This window comes from Aethalodelphis obliquidens, unplaced genomic scaffold, assembly GCF_003676395.1.
Source record: "Aethalodelphis obliquidens isolate GAN/ISIS:26980383/991018 unplaced genomic scaffold, ASM367639v1 scaffold10, whole genome shotgun sequence".
NCBI lineage: Eukaryota > Metazoa > Chordata > Mammalia > Artiodactyla > Delphinidae > Aethalodelphis > Aethalodelphis obliquidens.
This window is the reverse complement of record NW_020837954.1, coordinates 15,160,841-15,177,937: the sequence shown is the minus strand read 5'-3', so window position 1 is coordinate 15,177,937 and position 17,097 is coordinate 15,160,841. Positions and strand designations below refer to the sequence as shown.

Below are 17,097 nucleotides of genomic sequence, written 5' to 3'. Positions count from 1 at the left end.
TGAACTTCTAAAACTATAATAACCATTTCATTTAGCCTCTTTCTAGGAAGAACTATTCCTAAGATACCAAACTACTTCCGGTGCCCTGTTTTCAAAGATTTCCAGTCACTTCTCAGTTTACAGTGGAAAGACTTTTCTGTTTCAGTGTTTCTCACATTGGTGGTTGGCTGTAGGAGTAGTATGAAGGTTATGAGAACAGAGCTCAATGGCTGTTTATTGACGATGATGGCATCTGCTAAGTCAAAATTACAGAGCTAAATGCAAAATGTGTCCCTGTATTTTATATCCCTTTAAGCAGCTCAGTTATTTTCAAATGTTAGTGTATATAAGAATTATCTGGAAGAAATTATTTAAAATACAGACTCCTGTGTCCTATAACTCTCTTTCTCCAGAGTTTGAGTCTGTTTATTGGTTGTAGGACTCTGAAACTGAGATTTTTAAGAAGAATTCCAAGTGAGAAACATAACTTAGCCCATCCATTTAATCTTTTCCCTCCCTATTCTTTAAGATTTACTACCCTAGAATTTCTCCTACATTACCATACTTTGTCAGTTCTTTTCTCCTTGGCTACAGTTTAAAATTTAACTTGCCTCTTTATGCCATTGAACTTTAATAAATTCAGTCATCCAATTAATGTTTATCAGTTTTCTATTATGTGTCAGGCACTGTGGTAAGCATTGGGCTTTATTAGGTGATCTGGGGACAGTGGAGCTTTGCTGTCAAGAAATGGGGATAATTCTGAGGAGTCCAGCTCCTGGTTAAAAACCTATGTGTGATTTTTTTTTTTAGGCCTGACTATACGCCAGTTACAAAGCCTTTACCTGACAGGCTCCACAGGGAAACCTGCCCTCTCCACACCAGACTTGATGCTCCCATTCAATGCATTGCAGTCTCTGAAGGGAATTGCAGTCAACAACAGCCCTCCCTAGCCAGGCATTCTAATGCACTGCTGCATTCCTAGCTCAGGTGTTTCCACTTGGAGGTCTCCTTCATGGGAAACTTCACCTCTCTGAGTCAGTACTCAGTAGTTTTCCACTCCTAAGGCTGCCCCCATCCCCAGCCCCAGTTCCATAAATCTGCAGGAGTCTTTTGTTTGGGACCCCCTCAAGAGTGAGATGACCCTCAACCAGTCATGCCATTCCATGGGGGTAATGGAACTGGGGGAGTCTGTGCTTTCACCAGGTTTAGAGTCTTGCTTATGCAATCACAGTAAGTGATTACGGGCTTCACTTTTGTATTCATTTTGGCTCATTGTTGCTTTGATTGGCTTCTTTGACACCTGGGAGCTGAGTTCTCTCCTCAGCTCATCTGAACACTTGACAAATTCTGTGATTAGGTATTTTAATCACTCTTATCTAGAAAGTAGAAGAAAGAAGGGAAGCTAATGGTGTAATTGGTAAAGAAGCAGCAGTCACTCATATTAGCCAGGTTAGGGAGGTATTCGGTCGTTTTGAGGTTTGGACAATCTTCTTGAATTTGTCAGACTTCAGAGACACGATTACAGAGTAGTCTTGTTTTGGTCATGATCCTTCAGGGTTCCTGAGTGTTCTTGTCTGATGTTGGTGTGCTGTGATATGGTTTAGATTCAACAAAAGAATAGTGTGGCCTGGCTGTGAGTGCCCGGGCAGCTCCTAACAACAGCTGGGGCCAACTGATAGAGGCAGGCCAATTTCAGGCTCTCAGAAGATGCTTTTTTGTTTCTTAGGGCTCTATGGGGCCAAATGTTTTATATAGATTATCACATTCAATCCTCACAATGTGTTGTTATTCTAAGTGGTAAGTATGATTGTTATCTTTATTTTCAGATGAAGAAACTGGCTCAGAAAATGTTACATACCATGCCCAGGTCATACAAGTAGGAAGTAGATGGAGCTGAGATTCTATCTTGGGTGGTCAGACTTATGAACCATTGCTCTAAAACTTACTATGCTCCACAAGATACAGCTCAGCACAAATGAGAGGCTTTATGACCCACTGGTTGTAGATTAGAGAGAGGCAATTAAGTTAGACGCAAGGGGATCCTGGTCTTGGGTCACACCCTCTGGGCATGAGCAGAGTCAGTCTCTTTATCTCTGTCTGAGAATGCTGTTCTTAGGCTTTGGAGTCCAGATCCAACAAAGCTCACTGATGGCAGAAAATTAAGGTGAAGTCTAGTTTAGTTATGGAACACAAAACCCAAAACTTTACTCCTCTTTTAAAGTAAAAATACAAATCTAGCTCCTTTCTTTTATTTTTATTTATTTTTTTAATAGAAATCCATTTTTAAATTTATTTATTTTATTTATTTATTTTTTTGGCTGTGTTGGGTCTTCGTTGCTGCGCGTGGGCTTCCTCTAGTTGTGTCGAGCGGGTACTACTCTTCGTTGCAGTGCGCGGGCACGGGCTCCAGGCACGTGGGCTCAGTAGTTGTGGCTCATGGGCTCTAGAGCGCAAGCTCAGTAGTTGTGGCACACGGACTTAGTTGCTCCACGGCATGTGGGATCTTCCCAGACCAGGGCTTGAACCCGTGTCCCCTGCATTGGCAGGTGGATTCTTAACCACTGCACCACCAGGGAAGCCCGAGCTCCTTTCTTTTAAAGTAGGAGTTCCCTTCTTTGCTACATGGTTTTAATAATTCTTATGTTCTTTACAAATCAAATAAACATTAGATAAAAAGAAAAGGAAAAAAACGTTAGTAGATAACCATGTTTTGTTCCTTTAGCTATAAATGGTTTGAGAGCAGATCATAGGATTTCATTTGTTTAGTTCAATTAAATGAACTCAGTAATAATTCTGGAGTTGGTCAGAGTGGCAGAATGAAATCGTATTGGAGTATAATACTGGTGGGGCACTCTGTGGAATAGAAGCAATTGCTGTTTAAACAAGAGCTAGAAATTTTTAAAAATTTATTTATTTTATTTATTTTTATTTTTGGCTGTGTTGGGTCTTCGTGGCTGCGCGCGGGCTTTCTCTAGTTGCTGCGAGTGGGGGCTACTCTTCATTGCGTTGCACAGGCTTCTCATTGTGTTGGCTTCTCTTGTTGTGGAGCACGGGCTCTAGGCATGCAGACTTCAGTAGTTGTGGCACGCGGGCACAGTAGTTGTGGAGCGCGGGCTCTAGAGCACAGGCTCAGTAGTTGTGGCGCATGGGCTTCGTTGCTCCGCGGCTGTGGGATCTTCCCGGACCAGGGCTCGAACCAGTGTCCCCTGCATTGGCAAGCGGATTCTTAACATCTGCGCCACCAGGGAAGTCCCTATATTATTTATTTTTGGCTGTGTTGGGTCTTCGTTGCTGCGCGTGGGCTTTCTTTAGTTGTGGCGAGCGGGGGCTGCTCTTCGTTGTGGTGCATGGGCTTTTCATTGCGGTGGGTTCTCTTGTTGTGGAGCACGGGCTCTAGGCACATGGGATTGGTAGTTGTGGCACATGGGCTCAGTAGTTGTGGCGCATGGGATTAGTTGCTCCACGGCATGTGGGATCTTCCCAGAGCAGGGCTTGAACCAGTGTCCCCTGCATTGGCAGGCGGATTCTTTTTTTAGGCTCAGCGGCCATGGTTCACGGGCCCAGCCGCTCCGCGGCATGTGGGATCTTCCCGGACCGGGGCACGAACCCGTGTCCCCTGCATTGGCAGGAGGACTCTCAACTACTGCGCCACAAAGGAAGCCCGGCAGGCGGATTCTTAACCACTGCACCACCAGGGAAGTCCCTTCTGCCCATTTTTTGATTGGGTTTTTTTTGTTGTTGTTGTTGTTGAATTTATGTGTAATTTATTAGTCTTATTTACTATTATTATACCTGATATGATTGTAGTCATTGTGTGTGCAGACTACACCACCAGACAGATATCATATATATGGACTTGACACTCTGCCGATGCTGAGTATTACTCTTTGTAGTGAGTAGTCCAAAAATAGTTGGCTAGTGTCTTATAATGTCACTATCTGAACAAATGGAAGAGAATCCATATTAGAAAAAACTGCAAATGCTTTATTTATTCCCTGGTGGTCTAGTGGTTAGGATTTGGCGCTTTCACTGTCATGGCAGGGGGTCAGTCCCTGGGCGGGGACAAAAACAAAAGCAAACAAACAAAAAATACCCAAACCAGACACTGGATTAAACCAAAAAGTAGAGGCAAAAGCTCCATCTGGTGTTGACCATATAAAATTCCAAGGAATTTGCATTATCATACTTCACCTGACTGTGTAATACTAGAACCTCCAGTTTAGAAACATCTGTGGATTGAAAAGTAGGAAGGAAAATACTGGCTGTTACACATTAACTAGTGATTAAGATGATTAATGACTGAAGAAAAAGTCATAGGTTGTTTAGAATACTTGCCCCCAGATAGTCCCTGAAAAAAAGTTCCAAGGTCAAATATCTTTGGGAAATGTACGCAAATACCACTCTTAAATATTCACAATGAATATTAGCATATTAAAATTATTGACAAGTCAACAGTCCTATTTTACATAATTTAACTGGTATTTGAACACAGGACCTCTCCCTCTCTTTCTCTTTTTAATATTCTCTGGCATTTTCAAGAATACCAGTTTGAAAAAGTAATTATCTTAGGAGTATTTGCTTTAAAAAAAAAGACCTTTTCGGGGGGGAACTTTTGTCAGATTTTATAGTTTTACCATCCAAATACGTAAAAATGATGATGATAAAAACAATGTTTGGGGGCTTCCCAGGTGGCGCAGTGGTTGAGAGTCCGCCTGCCGATGCAGGGGACGTGGGTTTGTGCCCCGGTCCGGGAAGATCCTACATGCTGCAGAGCGGCTGGGCCCGTGAGCCATGGCCGCTGAGCCTGCGCGTCCGGAGCCTGTGCTCCGCAACGGGAGAGGCCACACCAGTGAGGCCCGCGTACCGCAAAAAACAAAACAAAACAAAACAAAAAAATACAAAAAACACACAATGTTTTATAATTGTTTAGGTTTTCATGCTCAATTCAAGAATACTTAGGGAACGATCATTTTGTGCCAGGACCTGCACAAGGTGGTGTAACTGACAGCAAACAATTATAATCAGTTGCATGTTGGCAAATGTTTAACAAGAATCCTTCAGGTTCACAGATTGATCTAAAATGCCTTGGTCCAGGGATGTCTATAATTTAGAAAGCCAGTAAAGGGACTTCCCTGGTGGTCCAACGGTTAAGACTCTATGCTCCCAATTCAGGGGGCCTGGGTTTGATCCCTGGTCAAGGAACTAGATCCCACATGCTGCAACTAAAGATCCCACACAAGGCAACTAAGATCCTGTGTGCCTCAACTAAGACCAGGCACAGCCAAATAAATAAATAAATCAATATTTAAAAAATGAAAGCCAATAAATACTGTTTTTGGAGGTTCTTCCTTTTTCCAATTCATAGTCTGACTCCTTTCTCAGTAGCTCAATAAATTTTCCATTCTCTAAAATGGCCATACTACCTAAAGCAATCTACAGATTTAATGCAATACCTGTCAAACTACCAGTTACATTTTCCACAGAACTACAACAAATAATTCTAAAATTTATATGGAACCATAAAAGACCAGCAATCCTGGCAAAAGAACAAAGCTGCAGGCATAACCCTCTCAGACTTCAGACAATACTACAAAGCTATAGTAATCAAAACAGTGTGGTATTAGCACAAAAACAGACATGTGGATCAATGGTACAGAATAGAGAGCCCAGAAATAAACCCACACATCTATGGTTAATTGATCTTTGACAAAGGAGGCAAGACTATACAATGGGGAAAAGACAGTCTCTTAAGCAAGTGGTATTGGGAAGGCTGGACAGCAGCATGTAAATCAATGAAGTTAGAACACACCCTCACACCATACACAAAAATAAACTCAAAATGGCTTCAAGACTTAAATATAAGACAAGACACCATTAAAATCCTAGAAGAGAACATAGGCAAAACATTCTCTGACATAAATCTTACCAATTTTTTCTTAGGTCAGACTGACCTAATCAAAAGAATACATATACATATATATGGTATATATTGTATATATTATATATATATATGTGAATCACTTTGCTTGACAACAAACCAGAAACTAACATAACATTGTAAATCACCTATACTTCAGTTAAAAAAAAAAAGAAATTTTCCATTCTCTCTCTATTCTTCCTCAGATGAAACCTCTTAACTTTCAGTATATTTGAAAAACTAGTCTTTACCATTTACCATCTGGGTCCAATGGATCCTTTCTAATTTTTATATCTTTAAGTCATTTCATGAATAATTTATACACATTAGAGTAAAGGGATATTCAATAAAGCTGTTATAAAAATAGAGTAAAGGGATAATGAAAAACAACTTTATTGGACATTTAAGTAAGTATCTAAACATAGAAAACCCTAGTTTTTATTCCATATTTTCCTGGTTTTGAAGATATATCCAAAATGGGCAATGTCCTCTAAATGCAACTACCTACACATTATCCATGATGCTGAGTCTGGAGCATACTCATCTTGTAAATAGTGACTGCAGATTCCAAATACATCACTACTGCATACTAGCTTATTGTTGCTTCTGATTCTTTTTGCAGTTGCATTATCAAAACACAAGACTTGTAGAATTTTTTGAAACATTTAAAGGCTCATCATTTTGTTGAAGAGAGGACAGCCATCTTCTTTGCTACTTAGCTGCAAAACATTTGTATTTTTAGTTTTATAAATGATCAACTCAAAGAATTTTTAATTTCTAGATTATCTATTTCCTTCTTATCATCTTTGTATACACAACTGCCACTAGCATTTGTGCACTTAAGAATCATATCAAGTAAATGTATCCATATAAACATCATAAAAGGTGAAAGAATACTATCATATGTACTCTTAGCAAATGAGGTTATCCAGATGTTTGCTGCAAAATCTTGTGGAATGGAGTTATTCCTTTTGAATGAGTAAGTAGATGAGAATACCACGTTTTCTTTTTGTCCTTAGAAATATATTGTTTACTAATTAATTCTTGAGTTTGAAAAATTCAGTTAGGTGGTGGTCATCTAAAGATTCCTAGTTTAAGGTTATTAGGGTCTAGAGTGCTGTTCTCTATCTCTGCATTAATCTTCTGAATTCTGAATTCTCAACTATATTGAATGAGAGCTAAAGCATAGTACAAAGATCTAGAAAGATGATGCAGTACTTTGAGCATTGCAAAAGGAAAACTGAAGGATAATGCAATAGTGATGACTTACTTCACTATTCTATCATCTTAGGTAATTCTATCATTTTCCATTTTCTTATAATTTTAGTATATTTTGAAGCATGATTTGGAACAATTAATGATAATGATGAAATAGTTCCATGGATGAAGAAGTAGGAGAATGTTGCAGGACATAGGAGAAATAAGATCAGTAAGATTCCATGATGTATCCTAGATTTACAAGAGTCCAAATGACCCATATGACCACTGCAAATAGAGAAAGTTTTATCCTATTTTTTTAAAAAATAAGTTTTCTCTTTGTTTTTTGGAAGACCTTTAAGAAAGAATAAAAGTCATGAAAAAAATCAATCCTTACAAATAGTACTCCCAAAAGAGGAAATCTCAGAAAACTAAAGTTTGGGTCTACTAGATCCTGATGATATGTACAAAGGTTAAATTCTTAAACTCATTCACCTTTAAGCACATAAAGGCAGATATGAATGAATTTGTTACCCATCATAACATTTATTTCATTGTAATAGGAAACAAAAGCCTTTTGTTCAGCTGAATACATAGGCATTATGACTTCTTAGACTTCATTGAGCTGGATGGCAAAGATCCCTTTCTGGGGACCATAAAATAATGAAATTACCGAAGGTGCTATACTTTGGTGTATTCCTCACTGAATTCCAGGATCCTGGTGGATCCTCTCATCTATGTGTTATTTACCCTACTCATTCCTAGATCTTGTTTCTTTTTGCGAATGTCCTTATTCCACCTTTATATCATTGTCTACAGCTATTTACTTGCTGTACTTTCAGCCAAGAATCCTTGTTAAGGTAGTATCCTGAGCCCACTTTATTTGCAGGCCTATACAGAATTTTGGCTTCTGATTCCCATTTCCTCTTCAGGATTGTATTAAAATTTGATAAGCAAACTAATACTCTTTTACCTTACAAAACAATCTTAGAGGAAGTAAATTATATGTTTGCTGCATATCTTATTTCTTGTGAATATAAGCTTGAAAGAACAAAAAATTGATCTTTTTCTCTATTCCATAAAATGCTTATAGGGCTAAGCTTTGCAGGATTTTAGGTGTTGACCTATCTGGAAATAATTCCGTGAGCAACCCCTCACTGAAGGTTGGGGTTGCCTGAGACCACCAAGCTCGAATGCCTTTCCAACCAGTTTCTGTCTGTCCCATTTTGCTCAGTTCTTTTCTTGGAAAGAGAAGCAGAAAACACATCAAGATTAATCAGCCAAAGGTTGTAGTGTGTGTGTGTGTGTGTGTGTGTGTGTGTGTGTGTGTGTGTGTGTGTAGGGGGAGAGGTGGCAGAGGCAGTGTAGGAGGAAAGAGGTAAACTGACTAGGAATACATGAATAGTGTATAAATAGTATATAAATTCTTCCAGACCAGACATTTGGCTGTTTTGCCTACATCATATCACAGCATCGCTACTGTGCCTGGCACAAAGTAGATAGATGTTCAGTAAATGTTTGTTGCACTAAGTGAAAGAACGAACTTTTCACTTTGCTTTTTCAGGGGCGATGCAGCCTGTGTTTCTTGGAATCAACCCGGGCCCTAGAGGAGAGGATGTCCTAGAGCAGGGGTCCCCAAGCCCCCACCCTCACCTGTCTGCGGCCCGTTAGGAACCCGGCTGCACAGCAGGAGGTGAGCAGCAAGGAGTAATGGACGCTTAATCTGCCGCTCCCCATCGCTCACATTACCGCCTGAACCATTCCCCCTCCACCCCTGAAAAATTATCTTCCACAAAACCGGTCCCTGGTGCCAGAAAGTTTGGGGACCACTCTCCTAGAGGACACCTCCATTTCTCTCAGCAAGCTGAGGAGTCTGGCGACAGAAGGTCACATATCATGAGATCCGCGGGGAGTGGGAGCCGCCATGGCTCCGGGGAGAGGGGACCAGAGGGCCATGGCGCACCCCACCCTCGCGCTCCAGTTCCACCAGGTCCCGTTCCCCTCCCCGCCCCTCCTGAGTACCCCTGTTAGGTTTGGCATTGTCACCCCGCCCCTCCAGCTCTGGTCCCCTCCTTTTCCCCTCCCTTTTGCTCTCCCTATCCCCTCCCCCCGCCCCGCCCTGGTCCCGCACCCTCCCCTTCAGTTCCCTGGCCCGGTCGCCCCGCCCCAAGAACCGTCCCTCCCCCTCACGCCCCTTCACGCCCCGCCCCGCCTCCCCCTTTGACGTGGCAGAAGCGGCACCAGCCATGTTAGTCCCGCAGAGTTCTGCGCCGAGGCCGGGGGCGGGGCGGCGCCGTCCCTGATTGCGGTGCCACGGCTTCTCTGGCTCGGCGGAGAGGGCGGATTTTGTAAGGCCGAGGCTGCGACAGGCGCGGATCTCGTACGTGGTGGCACTGTGGTAAGGATCCACTTCAGGGCTGCCTCTTCTCGGCTCCCTTGGGGGTCCGCGGGCGCTCAGTGGGAAGCGGGGGAGGGGCGGCTGTGCGGCGGCGGGTCCGCGGGCAGGGGTCTCAAGGGTCGTGCCTGCTCTGCCGTCTTGGTGCCCCGGGGCAGGCGGGGTGCGCCGGGGCTGCGAGCCGGCCCGGCGGGGCTGCCTGGAACCCTGAACTTGTCACCCTCTCACCCACCACCCTCTGCTTAGTTCTCTCTGGGCCTGGGAACCTGGCCCCCTCACCCACCTGCCCTGTATCAGGTGCGAAAGATGGGAGTCGGGTGAAAAACAGCAGTTTGGGCATCTCCCACAGCACCCCACCCTCCGCTCCCGGCCGATCTGCCTTCCCCACCCCACCACCGCTTCTAGGTACTTTGACTTCTTGGTTCATTCCCTGCCTGAGCTGAAGAGCCCTAGACTTTGAACCGAGGTGACTTCGTCACCCGTAGTTCGGCCTTGAGAGTTAAAGGGGATAAGGAGAAAAGTGCCAGGTATAGCTAACACCTTGGGCCTTGATTACAAGTAGACTTCAGTTATCAGATTAGACCAATTGTACCTACTTCATTCAGCCCTAAGTGTTTTCCCGTTCTGGTGGGAAGGGAAAAGTCATAGTTAAATCTGCATGTAATCACTGGATTGAGTAAATTGAATTCGTGTTTTCACGTGAACTTACTCAAGTTACACCCCTCAAAGTCGTGGATAACTAGCCAAGTTAACTTGGTTAAAAGAAGTTTTAGATTTAAATATAAATGCGTGTTAAGTCTTCCTTCTCTCCCTTCTCCAGTAGTCTAATGGACATCATTTTGGAATTCCAGTCATTTTTAATAGGCTCAGAATTTTAGATTTAGAAGGGGTCTTGTAGTTTTCTAACCCAAACCCCTGATCTTACAGATGAGAAATTGAGGATCAGAGGGGTTAAGCTATTTTTCCAATATGATAAATCTAGTCATGGGACGTAGTTGAAGACACTTCATTGAAGATTTTAGGACAGAAAAGTGGGAGAGGCACATATAATTGTTAACAAATATATCTGATTGGAAGGAACTCAAATTTTACGTGCAATTTACAATGTTTTGCACTTAGTTATCTATAAATGGGCTAAAATCGGAATATTTAAAAACTTTTAATTATTATTGAATAGGTAAAGCCTTTTAAAATACTGTGGGCACATATCTGATGTTCTAGGTTAAAGTGACTTAATGCTTCTTTCCTTTTAGTTATACCATGAGTAAGTATTTAACTAAGGTAACTCCCAATGATTATAAGTTGTGCTGAAAAATGAGACATTTCTTTAGAATGGTCTTTTGTGTTTGTGCCACTTAAAAAAAAATATAACACCTAGTATATTAAGTCTGCATCCTAATATAGTGTTTGAATCGTATTTATTTAGTTTTATGCTTTTAGACAAACATAATATCAGGGGAGAGAATGCTTATCAAATAATGCCATTTTATAAAAAGCTGGTTTGTAACAGGACTTTATTTCAGATATGCTATTGTTGACTATGGGACCAAACCTGGCAAAATTTGTACTAGAATGAGTGATTTTAAGATTGAGTAATTTCTCCCTTGGAAAGGTGAGGGAAGTTGGGGGGGTGTTTTGCATGCCTATGTAATTGGACCAGTTAAGAAGAAACAGGTGGGACTTTTTCAAACCACTGCTGGAAAGTGAGAAGGTAAGAAATAAGTGTGATTTAGTGAACAAATATAATCTTAGAGCAGAGAGACTGAGAGGAAAAAGAGTGAGGAAGAAGAGGGGAATTGTACTCAAATATCACTCAGGTGATATTTAGTATGTCTCAATAAAAAGTAAGGATGTGGAGTTACAATCCAGGTTTGTTACCTGTTGTAGAAACTTAAATCTGGGTATTGCCTGTGTGTAGATGTCTTCATGCTAAGTTTCATAGAGCCTTTCTCTACTAGGCTCCCAGATTTTGAATTAAGCCCCAGAGGCCTAAGGAGGTGATTCTCAAGACCTCATTATACTCTTTTTTTTTTTTTTAAAGAATGGATGCACTTATAAATTTATTTATTTATTTTTGGCTGTGTTGGGTCTTCCTTGCTGCGCGGGCTTTCTCTAGTTGCGGCGAGTGGGGGCTGCTCTTCGTTGCGGTGCACAGGCTTCTTATTGCAGTGGCTTCTCTTGTTGCGGAGCAGGGCTCTAAGCGCATGGGCTTCAGTAGTTGCAGCACGCGGGCTCAGTAATTGTGGCTCACGGGCAGGGCCTGTGGGACCTTCCTGGACCAGGGCTTGAACCCGTGTCCCCTGCATTGGCAGGAGGATTCTTAACCACTGTACCACCAGGGAAGTCCCAAGACCTCTTTATACTCTTAAGCATTATAAAGCATATAATACTTAAGAGTATTATAGGATGCAGAAAAAAAAGAAAAATCTGGCTTAATAGAAGACAGATAGATTTTTATATCTACTGCTTTGCAGTCTATTGTAATATGTTGTTTTGGTTGAATTGTGTGAAGGAAGTCTGGCTTCACATAGGTACGTAGTTGGAAAAAGGAGAGATAATATTAATAGCTTTTTCGTATTAAAAAATGTGCATATTCTTTGATACTATACCCAAACTTGACAGTTTTAATTAAGAAATCAAGGGTTAATTGCAGTGTGGAGTCTGAAACCTTAAAAATGAACTTTTTGTACTTATTGCATTATAACCCATTGGTCTGTCCTACACTTTGAATGGATCATTTACCCATGCATGATTTTGTAACATCATGAAAAGATCATTTGGGAGCTCTTGCTTCACTGAATAATGTGTATCTTCCAAATGTTGGCATGTTTCATTATATAATATATAAAAAATCATATTATTATCACTACTGGTCTCATCAGCAAAATCTTTACATATTAGGAAGTTGTGAAGCTCATGGTATTAGATACAAGTTTTAAAAAATTTTAATGTTTTAATTTAAATTTGAGAAAGCTCAGATTTTATCATTGGCAACAAATACTGTGAATGGTTTTGCAGGTGACAGGCTCACTTCATCCATTTTTAAGAAAATATATGACAAATACCTAAGTACTAGTTATATACTATTCTTGGAGAATTGAGAAAATAGTCACTTAAAACATTTTTTGTGTCTTGTCGTTCAAATGAACAACGCTGATTGGTTGAGTATATTTTAATAGTCTTTTGATGCTTTTTGGTGATGCATTTTAGATGTATCTCAGATTATAGATGCAATTAAGTAATAAACAGAAAACTTCATTTGCTTTATGTTCTGTAGAGATAATGGGAGGGATTGCATACTCCTAGAATTTATACTCACATCTGTAGCATGGAAGCTGTTGCTAAAAACCATTTCTCTCCCAGAGGAGGTTGTTTCTCCTCTTATTGTTGCCTGTGTTAAAACTGAGGTTGGCATCTTCTAACTCCTCTCTGATTATCCCAGACCTTTGTTTTATCATTATCTTTCAACAGCCACTTTTTCTTGAAAGCTCGTATTATCTTTCTCAAAGCTGTCTCCTGTATTTAGCTTTAAGATAATCTTTTCTAAACAAATCTAGATATCTTAGGATTTCTCCCTACCCTTTATCAATCTTTGAAAAATACACGATTGCTTTTGAATAGCATAAAATTCCTTAGCTGTCTCTGAAATTCTGATGGGAGGAAATACAGTGTTTAATTTTTATTTTATTATTATTTTAATTGAGATATATTTGGCATATAACATCTCTTTTAGAGAAGGGAAAGGTCTTAGCTGCTTAAGATACTTCAGATTTGTTAAGCTTCGCTTTCTGTAATTTGTATTACTAAAATATATTTGGACATTTTTCTAAAATTAAAATTGTTATTATATCTAATAATACCTTTTCTTCCCTTACTTACATTTTAAAATCAGCTCCTCATCCCATTGTTGTTCTTAGCTACTTCAGCATCCATGTTGCCTCTGTTGGCACCCTACCTTCATAATTCTTCGGTTCTTGATGCCATTCATCTCTCCCACAAGTCTTTTAGCCAGCCACATAGTACTTGAAATTCTATCTTCTCAGACCTTTAAATTTTACAGTTTCCTTCCACCACTAACCACTGTTGCATTTTGAGAGCATGAGATAGATAGAACTGCTTCCCAGGTAGGAGAGCTGGCATCCTAGTCAGGAAGCTAAAGAATAACAAGATGGAGATGTCTCTTGATACTGGGCACTAACCAGAGTGGCATCTCCCTCTTCCAGTGGTAAAGTTAAATGATTATATTGAAATTATATATCTCAAATTAGAGTTTAAAATGCTCTCTTAAGTTGGAATGTTAAAAGTATTCTGAATTAAGTGTCTGCAAGAGAGGTTAAATGATGCATGATAAAAAATTACCTGTCTAAAATAGAAGTACCTAGTTTTAGAAAAATATTTTTGTTTTGCACCCTTAAATATTCTCTTCTAGCAAGTTTAGTGGAAACTTACTACTTTCTGGGTAGAAAAGCATGTGAGTTTTAGAATTTAATGTTTTTGACAATCTATGTATTAGAATAATGTAACTCACAAGGCTGATACGGAAAACTTAGGATCTAGATTTTCCCCCATTTTTGCCTTAAATCAATAGGACATCTATTTTATTATTTATTATTTTTTGCCATAGTTTTTTTTGGGAGTGAATAAAAAACGATAAAATACCTCTCATTGGGCCTAATATGCATTGGGTTCTGTAGAGCCATTCATTATTTTGTTATAATTGTGGTCATTGTTGTTTGCTAATTTTTTTTTGAGATAAATATTTTCATTTGGTTATGATTTCTAATGGATTAATATTGCTGGAAGTGGGAAAAACATACTTATTTTGAATTTTCTTAAGAGGATTTAAAAATATCCGTTAATTGTTTTACAGAAATAAGAATCAAGCTCTACGATGACAACCTATTTGGAATTCATCCAACAAAATGAAGAACGAGATGGAGTCCGATTTAGTTGGAATGTTTGGCCATCAAGTCGACTGGAAGCTACAAGAATGGTCGTTCCAGTAGCAGCCTTATTTACACCACTGAAGGAGAGACCAGATTTGCCACCCATTCAATATGAACCTGTTCTGTGTAGTAGGACCACTTGCCGTGCAGTTTTGAATCCTTTATGGTAATTAAAGTATATGGAAAAAACTAATGTCACTATGATTTTAAAAAAATGTAGTTTCTTTCTTGCTCATTTATATAAGAATATCTTTGTTTTTGATTATAGTTATTTTTTCAAATTAAGGTAGTCAGATCCAAAGAGCTATAAAATCTTAGGATCATTCTAGTTGTAGAGAGTTGATAAGAAACCAAATGCAAAGTTGTCACTGTGTAAACTGTTAGATTCTATCAGTATTCTCTAGTTACTGATGCTGGCAATCAACCCATCTTGTGTCATTTGAAAGGTCATAATTGAGGGGTATGGTGTTTGAAAAATGTTATGATTTCTTGTTACATAAGCCAGACTCTCAAGAATTAACTTTTATTCCTCTTTCTGCTCCCTCTCTCTCCACTCAGTCCACTAGCAAATCTGGTCAATTCCATCTCCAGAACAATCAGGATTCTGTCTCTTACTCTTTGCTAGAACATGGTACTTCAAAATATACCATCTTTTTCCTGGATGGTTTCATTATCCTCCTAACTGGTCTTCCTGTTTCCGTTCTTGCTTTTCAGCAGTCTCTTCTCCACTCAGAAGCTAGAGTTTTACAAATGGATATCAGATTATTAAAATTGTTCAATAGATACTTATTACACTTGGAATGAAAAATCCATAGCCCTTATCAAGACCTATAAAACCCTATATGATCTATCCTTTGTGTATTTCTGCCTTCATCTTGTATCATCCATTTTCTTTATTTTCATCTGCATTATACCTTACCCTCTCTCTTATCCTTGGATATACCTAACTTACTTCTACCACAGACTTTGTGCAATAGCTATATGTGCTGCCTGGATTGCTTTGCCCCCAGATTTTCCTGTGACTGGTTTCTTTTCATTCTGATTACATGTCAGTTGTTTATTTTTTTTGGCTGCGTTTGGGTCTTTGTTGCTGCACGCGGACTTTCTCTAGTTGCGGTGAGAGGGCTTTTCGTTGTGTTGCGCGGGCTTCTCATTATTGTGGCTTCTCTTGTTGTGGCACGCGGGCCCTGGGGCGTGCGGGCTTTAGTAGTTGTGGCTCACGGGCTCTAGAGCACAGGCTCAGTAGCTGTGGCACACAGGCCTAGTTGCTCCGCAGCATGTGGGATCTTCCTGGACCAGGGATCAAACCCGTGACCTCTGCATTGGCAGGCGGGTTCTTAACCACTGCGCCACCAGGGAAGTCCTTCAGTTGTTTATTAATGAAGGCTTTCCTTTAAAGTAGCCCTCCCAAATACATTCTCATGTCCTGCTTTGTTATATTTAATCTTTATTATCACTATCTAAAAGTATCTTCTGTGTTTATGCGTTTACTTGTTTATTGTCTTTCTCTTCTACAATATAAACTCTGTGATAGCAGGGACCTATGATCTTGTTTACTTCTTTATCAGCACCTAGAATAATGGCATCAGTAAATATATTTTTATTGAATTAATGCTTTCTAGATCTGAGTTTAGAAGTTACTGAGCCATTTGGAGAAAAAAAAACACCTAAAAATACATGGCTTTTAAAGATTGCTTTGATATCAGTTTGAATGTATTCATTTTCAGAAAGAAATTAATTTTATTGAAATTAGGATTATTGTACAATTTAACTGAACCATGAGCTATTGTATCTTTTCTTAAAACAGTCAAGTGGATTATCGAGCAAAACTCTGGGCTTGCAACTTTTGTTATCAAAGGAATCAGGTAAGAAAACCCCTGTTGCAGATGTTAATGCTATAATACTGCTCTAAATATGCAGAAAGATGCATATTTAAAAATAAAGATGAAATAACTTTATATATGATGAAACTATCTTCTTTAATAATTAAATGATCAGGAAATAATTATTTTCAGTTTAAAATTTCACACAAATAATTTATTAAAAAATTTTTTTTTTCTACCTGCAGTTTCCACCTACTTACGCTGGTATATCTGAACTGAATCAACCTGCTGAACTTTTACCTCAGTTTTCTAGCATTGAATATGTAGTTCTGGTAAGAACATAAGAGTAACTCTTTAAGAAATTTAAAATATCCAGTAATTTATACCAAAATAACTGTTCAATTGAGCTGACTTAAAAGGCATCATTTTTTTTTTTTTAAGAAGATTTTGGGGGTAGGAGTTTAGTAATTAATTAATTTATTTTTGCTGTGTTGGGTCTTTATTTCTGTGCGAGGGCTTTCTCTAGTTGTGGCAAGCGGGGGCCACTCTTCATCGCGGTGTATGGGCCTCTCACTATTGCGGCCTCTCTTGTTGCGGAGCACAGGCTCCAGACGCGCAGGCTCAATAGTTGTGGCTCACAGGCCTAGTTGCTCCGCGGCATGTGGGATCCTCCCAGACCAGGGCTCGAACCCGTGTCCCCTGCATTAGCAGGCAGATTCTCAACCACTGCGCCACCAGGGAAGCCCAAAAGGCATCATTCTTGATTCTCACATTGAATTGATTGAGAATTTCAAAGGTAAGAACTGTCAAGGTCAGTTTGAGTAAGGTAATTTCTGTTGT

The 17,097-nt window shown here is 39.8% G+C and overlaps 1 protein-coding gene across 2 annotated transcripts in view; it reads left to right on the top strand.

Moving 5' to 3' along the window:
- Positions 1–8,691: 8,691 nt before the first annotated feature.
- SEC23A (SEC23 homolog A, COPII component) overlaps positions 8,692–17,097 on the top strand; it is a 65,960-nt gene continuing 57,554 nt past the window's right edge. Inside the window, exons 1-4 of one of the 2 annotated variants that reach the window (XM_027111103.1) lie at positions 8,692–8,786; positions 14,359–14,600; positions 16,242–16,299; positions 16,503–16,589. In XM_027111103.1, coding sequence (XP_026966904.1) covers positions 14,380–14,600; positions 16,242–16,299; positions 16,503–16,589 — 366 coding nt within the window. In that variant the 5' untranslated portion in view covers positions 8,692–8,786; positions 14,359–14,379. Of the gene's footprint in view, positions 8,787–9,348; positions 9,492–14,358; positions 14,601–16,241; positions 16,300–16,502; positions 16,590–17,097 lie in introns of those variants that run through there. The other variant, XM_027111102.1, reaches the window with a different exon arrangement.